Source organism: Microtus ochrogaster, chromosome 2, assembly GCF_000317375.1.
Source record: "Microtus ochrogaster isolate Prairie Vole_2 chromosome 2, MicOch1.0, whole genome shotgun sequence".
Lineage (NCBI taxonomy): Eukaryota > Metazoa > Chordata > Mammalia > Rodentia > Cricetidae > Microtus > Microtus ochrogaster.
Window position 1 is genome coordinate 44,035,581 of NC_022010.1, and position 8,531 is coordinate 44,044,111.

General features: G+C 44.4%; 1 protein-coding gene across 1 annotated transcript in view; it reads right to left on the reverse strand.

The window, feature by feature from the left end:
• Window positions 1-2,961: 2,961 nt before the first annotated feature.
• The window catches only part of LOC101979721 (guanine nucleotide-binding protein G(s) subunit alpha-like), a 7,207-nt gene continuing 1,637 nt past the window's right edge, over window positions 2,962-8,531 (reverse strand). The window contains exon 2 of the mRNA XM_013351157.2: window positions 2,962-3,161. Within this exon, the coding sequence (XP_013206611.1) occupies window positions 2,962-3,161 (200 nt within the window). The remainder of the gene's footprint in view (window positions 3,162-8,531) is intronic.

Sequence of the window (8,531 nt, forward strand, 5' to 3'; positions counted from 1 at the left end):
CTTTCTGAAGACACACTGTTCTTAAAATCTTTGTCTAGCATGTGACTGATAGAACAAGACTCCCGCCTGTCACTTGGCCAATTTTATTATGAGTCATTATTAAAAATGGTTGTGTTTTTCTCCCTTTGGCACCAGCATTCAGTGTGAGTCCTCTGTTTCCAGACTCCAGTACCATCTTCACACCTTCATCTCATGGAGATTCCAAGGAGGCATGCAATACCACAGACCATCCTGAACTTGGCCCCCTTTGAAACAGGGGACATGTATTTGTTCGCATCTTAATGAAGATTGTGGTCAGCCGTTCAGTAGGGAGCACACAGCCAAGTATGGATTTTCACCCCACCATCCTTTCCAGATTCTTCACTTGGCTGTGAACTTCAGGTCCAGAGAGAGGAGATGAAAATCAAGTATCTTAAAGCCAGCTGGTCCAAATCAAGCAGAACAGCCCCTCTTGGAGGGTGGCAGGAAGAAACTGGCAAAAGAAAAATAATTTTCAAACCCAGTGCTTCAGTGGATGGAGAAAAAGATAACCATTGTTTGTTCTCTTTTCTGCTACCTTTTCATCCTCCCTCCCTCTCCCTCTTTCCTTTCTCTCTCCTCCCCTCCCCTCTCCTTTCTTCCCCTCCTGTCTCTTCCCCTCTCCTCTCCTCTTTTTGTGCCCACCCTGGGTCTTGCTCTCCCTTCTGCTCAGCTCCCGTGGGTTGCCCTTGCTGTCAATAGGGAAACGGAGTGGTTGAGACAGGAAATTAAGGCAAGTTGATAAGCACACACTTGAAAGAGTGTCTCACTGTTTAGACACTGATCCATGGATACCGTTCCATGTTGTTGTCTGCCTAATCTCATGATCACTTTGTCACCAGAGACTTGACAAGTTCCCCCCCAAAAAGTAACAAGATCTTTATAGGATAAATAAATGGAGCATCACACAACATTAATGGATTATCGGTCTCAATAGATAAAGATGGCTACTCTTCAAATTAACCTGTAAATTCAAAGTAATTCTATTGAACCTTTCTTTTCAGTATGACTATGAAGTGATTGGTTAAACTTATTTGATGTGCTTCAGTCCATTGCGGTTGTGATTTTTTTAAATAAATTCTCATGCTGTCCGTTAGATTCATGGAAACTCTGGCGGCTAGTGTTCACCAATGTGAGTGACATCAAGATATCTCGTTTTTGTTTCTCTGGTTTCTCCTGAGTTTCAGCAAGCTCATGTTTGTGAGTTCTTTGGTACTATCAGTGAACTATTTGTCTTCTCTGCGTGATGTTCTATTTAGTTGTTGACCATTGTCTTTCAAAGGGTATTTTGTGTAGAAAGAGAAATGCTGTGTCAGGATAGCAGTTTCTCAGACATATTGCTATTCACAGAAACTTTTTTTTTATCAGACAGGCTTTCTCTGTGTTGCCGTGGAACTCACTCTGTAGACCAGGCTGACCTCAAACTCAGAGATCCGCCTGCCTCTCCCTCCCGAGTGCTGGGATCATAGGTGTGTGCCACCACCCAGCTCACTCACAAACATTTCTAATAACCAGTGCTACACAGCTATCAGCTATTCACCCTGAGCCTCAAATACACTTTATGTCCTTGCAGATGGCATGTTGATTTGAATTCAGTTTTGTAGTAGTTTTGGGATTTTGACAACTTGATACGTACACACTTTCTCTTCTTACATTTTTGTGCGTGTATTTGTACGTGGTACATGAATGTTCTCATGTGGGAGGCACATATGCGTGTGCAGATGAACACGCACAGATGTGCACATGGCTGTGGAGACCGAAGGCTGATGCGTTGCCTTCCTCAACTGCTCTCTACCTTACACAATGAGGCTGGGTCTCTCATTGGTTCTGGAGCTAATGTAGCTAGTTAGCCTGCTCCAGAGACCCTTCGTGTCTGTCCTTGTCATTGTGGGATGGCAGGCAGGTCACCATGCTCATCTGGCATTTAGGTGGGTGTTGGGGATCCAAACTCAGGCGGTCATGCTTGTGTGACAGCCCTTTCCTCACCCAGCCATCTCCCAGCTCCTTCCTTACAGTTTTCAATAGTTTTATAGCTGTTCTTTGGTGTCCTTTATTTTACGTCTAGAACCATTTTATCTACTTCCAAGGGAAAACTGATTGCAATAGCAATAAAATTCCTTATTAAAATTTCTAGAGTTAAATTTAATATGAAGCCTTTCCTCCTAGGAAAAGGATATAACTTTCAGTTTATTCAAATCTCATCTTGTGCCTTTTAATTAATACTTTGGTCCATCTTTAATAATGAAGATCTTGAATTATTTGGTTAAATTTATTCATAAGCATTTAGAGTTTCTGTCACTACCATACTCGGAATAGGTTTGTATTAGCATCATGAATGACAACCTAAGCATATGAGAAAACTTCTCAGGTAGAACTTCAGTCACTGGAATGTGTAGATTGACCGCTCATTTCCAAGAGGAGACAAAGTGATGTGTGCCTTCTAGGACAATTGAAGTGTGGCCATGCCGAGAGATGAGCCCCAGCAGAGCTACAGAGCCCTGGATCTAGACCACGGCTATCTTAGCTAACTTCCTAATGTCAGGCTTCTGTTCAGGCCAGACTTGTTGACCTAACTAGTTGGTTTTTCTGATGGATACAGAGACATGGAGGGAACCATTCTAAAATGGGCAGGGCTAACCCAGAGCAGAAGTTTCCTCCAGTGGATTTAACTTCCAAGGGACCCGGGTTCAATTGCCAGCCCCCACATGGCAACACACAGTTGTATGTAACACTAGTTCCAAGGGGTCAGACACCCTCTTTGGACCTCCATGGATACCAGACATACACATGTACATACAAGCAAATCACCCATACACATAAAATAATTCTTAAAATATATTTTGTTATGAGATATTTTGTTTGGGGAGGTATTGTTGACACAGTGTTAGGTTTCTCCGGAGGACAGAACTAACAGGGTAAGGAAGCAGAGTTGTGGAAGGGGACCTATGAGGACAATTGACACATACAGTCACAGAGACTAAGAAGTCCCATGATACAAGTAGTGTGGCGGCTTTGGAACCAGAGAGCGCGAAACGCTTCCTCTCGGTCTGGGGATGTGGAGAGTCGCTGCTGTAAGTCCTCAAGTCCAAAATCCAGAAAGCCTAGACTTCTCAACTCCAGTGACAAGAGAAGAGTGCCCAACACTAGGAAGAAGAAAGACACATTCTCTCAGCATTTTGGTCTTCTGATTGGACAGTCCTGCCTACAATGAGAGTAAGCCTTTTGTCAGTCCAGAGTCAAGTGGCAATCTCTTTTCGGAAAGACCTTCACAGATACCTCAGGAGGTGCTGTAACAGACATTTTAGGCTTTTGACATCATGATAGAACAGTTATGTCTACAAATGTCACCAGCAAGTACCATGCAAGCAAGTCCCCCTCCCCAAGACCCTCAGTCTTTGAGGTTTATGACTTTGCCCTGGGCTGCACTGGTGGCCATCTGTGCAGGAATGGCCTGCCTTCAAGCTGCACATCCAGTTATTTTCATTTTTATTTAAAATGTTTTAGTTATTGTTAACATATGCACGTGTATCTGATGTACAGCTGGGGGGATATACCACAGCACACCATAGATGTCAAAGGACAACTCTGTGGAGTGAGTTCTCTCCTTCCACCTTTACGTGAGTCCCAAGGATCAGGCTTGGTGACAAATGCGTCAACCTTGCCAGCCAGCCCTCTAGGTAGTTTTTAATCCTGTCAAGTTGACAACTAAAAGCAGTTTAGCAGCAACTAATGCTGATTAAAATGTATTGTCACAGATAGGTGATATAATGAATGTATTGATTCGCTCACTCTGGGTCTTGCTTTCTTCATTACTAGAATAGAAACACAGACCTGGTCATTGTCAAAGTCTTGAAGCCAATCTTGGAACAAATGTATACATAGACACATAGACACACACAGACATACAGACACACACACAGGTATACACACAGAGACACACACACCTGTGTTTTCCACACATGTTACTGGAAACAAAGCAGAGATATAAAAATCAGACAGTGAATGGGATACGGTCAGATTACAGGTAGGAGTATTAGCACTGCCAACAGTTAATGTGCTATGGGATAATGTTCATGTACACTGTAAAGATTTGTCACTAGTATTGCTTTTGATTGAACTCTGATTGGCCAGTAATAAGGCAGGTAGTATAGGCTGGGAAACCAGACTAGGTGAATTCTGAAGAGGAAAGACAGAGACACAATTACAAGCCAGATACAGAGGAAGCAAGATGAAAATGCCTTACTGAGAAAAGGTACCAAGCCATGTGGTTAAACATAGATGAGAATTACTGGTTAAGTTGTAAGAGCTAGTTAGTAATAAGCCTGAGCAATAGACCAAACTGTTTATAATTAACATAAGCCTCTCTGTGTTTATTTAGGACTGAGTGACTGCAGGATTAATGAGTTCTGGATATTGGAACCTGATCAGCCAATGATGAGGAGCTTATAGCTGGAGGTGGTTGGTTGGTGTTGTGAGCAGCTACAGATCGGGTATTTGGTTTTCGTGCTTGAACAGATGTGTATTGAGGAAATCATTCTGTCAGGTAGAGTGGATTTTAGAGTACAGACATAAGACTAACTGCACACAGACAGTTAGGAGGCTGTTACCATCATGGGACAGCGAAGGCAAGTGTTAGTGCTGAGAAAGCAGAGGAGTTTGCCATCCAACAGGCAGCTGATGCGCGAAGGGCTGTGATGCCTCGCTGCTCTGACCTAGAGCAGATAGATGTCAGTGCTATTTTACCCTCTACCCCCACTTCCCTTTTTGTCTAAGAAAGTTTTTTTCCTAGATGATATCATTTGGTAATAGATTCTTACTGTGTAGAAATTAAGCTTGCAGAACTTAGTAAACCAGAGGTTTTACATAGAAGATGTCAGATGTGCTTTATATGATGCATTCACTCTGCTCCTCTCCTAACTAGATCACCATCACTTTTTGTCTAACCCACTGTTTTGTTGCTGTGAAGAGGCACCATGGCCATAGCAACACTTATAAAAGAATGCATTTAATTTGATTTGTTCACAGTTTCAGAGATTTAGTCTAGCATCATCACGGCAGAGATCATGACTGCACACAGGCAGGCATGGCACTAGAGAAGTAGCTGGGAGTTCTACAACCAGATCTGCAGGCAGCAGGAAGCGGGGGCTGGGGGGGGGTTGCTGGGTTTGGCTTAGGGCTTTTGAAACCTCAAAGCCCTCCCTCAGTGACACACTTCCTCCAATAAGACCACACCTACTCTAACAAGACCCGACCTCCTAATCCCTCTCAAGTTGTGTCACTCTTTGATGGCTAAGCATTAAAATAGATGAGTTTATTGGGGCCGTTCTTGTTTAAACAACCACACTTTCTGAAAGTTGACATCTGCAAGGAGTTTGCAATGGTTAGTTGGGGGAGTAGAGGACCCACAGATTATTAGAACTGTTATAAAAATGGGGGGATGCGGGGGGACTGACAGAATGTAAAATAAGAGTGTAACCATGTAAGTTCATAGTTATCCACTTAAGCCATTGGTGTTTTTCTTTTAGACTATTTAAAGCAGAGAATTTAAGTTTCCTGAAAGGCCTTCAGTAGAAACCCAATACATGTATGTGGGGGCTTAATGAGAAATTCCCACTGTAAGCTTAGGCATTGAACACTAAGTCCCCGGTGATGATGCTGTTTGGGACGTTTAGGAGGTACAGCCTTGATCACTGGGATAGGTTTTCAGTAGCCTCGTACTTCCTCCAGCTTGCTTTCTTTGCTTTGTGCTTATGGTTGAGATGTGATCTCTCAGCTTCCTGTTCCACTCACCGTGCCTGCCCTGTGCCCTCACGCCTCTCTGCCATGATGGACTCAATTCCATAAGCTGCTCTTGGTTTTACCACAGACACAGAAAAGTAACAGGAAGTATGTCTCTGGAGACAGGCTTTAAGAGTGTGTGGCCTAGTCCTGCTTCCAGTTTGCTAAGGTGGAAGTTGGTATGAGGGAGTGGGCGCTCGCTGTGAAGAGCCTGGCCATGTTGCATTTGTTGTTGTTGTTGTGGTTGAGAAGTGTGAAAGACTTTGGACTAGAAAAGCAGTGGAGGCCCGACCAAGATGACCCAGATGACTCTCTGCCTTCTTCAAGAATGCCTGGGCGAAGAAGCCAGTGTTGGTGGTGTCCTTCTCTGTCTGGGGCTTCAATATAATTATGCTCATCGTCAGGCCCCACAGCAATATGCCACCATGATCATCTCCCTACAAGGCACACTACCCAGTGCCTGTGTGAGATATTGGGACATGTCCGAAGTGCCCAGCCACCCACGGGAACCTCAGGGCCCAAGCCTGGAATGGCTGGAGAACCTGCGAATACTCCCAATGATGGAAGAAGTCCCCCTCCCTGTTGCTCCCTAATAAAAATGTGAAAACCAACACCCCAAAGAACAAAATAGAAAGAGAGAGAGGGAGATATAGAGAGAGAGGAAGGAAGGAAGGAAGGAAGGAAGGAAGGAAGGAAGGAAGGGAGGGAGGGAGGGAGGGAGGGAGGAAGGGAGGAAGGAAGAAAGAAAGGCAAAACAGTTGAAGGCTCCTAGCAGACCTCACAGGGGAGTTTTAAAGGAACCTAGGAGACAGTGTAAATGACAGCAAGGTGACTGTAGAGACCCAGGTCAAAGGGTTTCGGAAGGAAGCAAACACTTTAACAACTGGGATAAAGGCAATTCCTGTAATGCTTTGGCAAAGAATCAGGCTGCCGTCTGCTTGTTCTGAGAGCATTCCTGTGACTAAATGGAAAAAGAACAGACTAATTTTTTTTTGTTGGAGAAAATTTGAAGACAACATAGTGTTGTATCTGTGGCATGGTTGTTACTGACAATGCTTATGCAGGACTTCAGTGAAAAAGGGTGAGTGGGGCAGAAAGGAATAGAAAGATAGAGTTTGGAGAGAAAATGAGCCTGAAGAAGCTGAATGTTACAGCCGAGGCATGTGCTGGAAGAGAGGCTGTAATGAATTATTGAGGAGAGAAATGCCATTGAGGAAAGGCCTACTCTACACTGGAACTAAGGGAGAGATTCTGGGGAGTGGAGTCAAGACCACAGCTAACTAGGCTTCCAATTGATGAAGGGGAGCCTAAGTGTTTTCTGCCCCTAGAAGGCACCTGAATGGGAGCGTTGCTACTAATGTGATCCAGGCACCAGGGTGTCCCAGACTGGCAGCCACACTCTGCGGTGTCATCCATTGCACTGAATGTAGAGGCACAAAGGCTTCATTAATGGGTGGTCGATTCTTCTTCTGCACTTCCAGAGAGCTGATGAATCTAAGCAGCATGTGGCAGAGAAGACCCTTCATGAAGGCCCTAGTGGGCAGGGAGCCCTAAGAGGCCACTCTGTGAAGCAAAACAGAAGCCTGAGTTGGTTGCAGTGGAGACCTCAAGATGTTGGAGATGGCAGACCCATGAGCTGTCTGCAAAGAAGTACTCCAAACAGGGAGTGAGTGGACCAGACCAAGCAAGGTGTATACAGTAGGCAGTGAGGCAGGACATGGGCCTGCGGGAGCTGAAGTTTGCCCTGCTGAGTTTTGATCTTGCCTTGATCCGTTATTTCCTCTTGATTCCCTGATTCCTCCCTTTTGGAATGGTAATGAATATTCTATGCCATTATCTGTTAGAAGTATGTAATTTGAATTTTTTTATTTATAGGGGATTGCAATTAAGAGATTGCTTTGAGTCCCAGAATAGACTTTGAACTTTTAAATAAATAAGTATTGAGACTGTGAGAGACTATGCATACTGTTTTAGTCAGTGTTCTGTTGCTGTGAAGAGACTATGGCCATAGCAACTCTTATAAAAGAAAGCATTTAATTGGGGCTGTCTTACAGTTTCAGAGGTATGGCAGCAGGCAGGCAGACACAATGCACAAGAAGTGTCTGAGAGTTTTACATCCAGATCAACAGGCAGCAGGAAGAGAGAGAGTCCCTGGGTCTGGCTTGGGCCTTCAAAACCTCAAAACCCACCCCCAATGACACACTTCCTCCAATAAGGCCACACCTACTCCAATAAGGCCACACCCCTTTATCACTCTCAAGTAGTGCCATTCCCTACTGACTAAGCATTCAAACACACGAGCTAATGGAGGCCGTTCTTATTCAAATTGCCCCAGGGATCTTCTAACTTTGTGGTGATATTTTGTTTGTGATCTAACAAATAAAGCTGGCCTGAAGATCAGAGTGCAGAGCTAAGACACTAGTTAGCCATAGAGGCCAGACAGTGGTGGCACACACCTTTAATCTCAGCACTCAGGAGATAGAGGCAGACAGATTTCTGTGAGTTCAAAGCCACCCTGGCCTACACTGAGATTGAGTCAGTCTAAAAGAGAAACAGAGCTCATACCTTTGATCTCAGTACTTGGGATTACACACCTTAAACCCTGCACTAGGGAGATGGAGACAGGAGTGATATGGCTGAGTGGAGAGAGATAGAGGGTAGGAGGAAAAGGAGCTGAGAGAGTTCAGTCTGAAGATTCATAGGGACAGGATCACCTATTTGGTCTGAGAATTCAT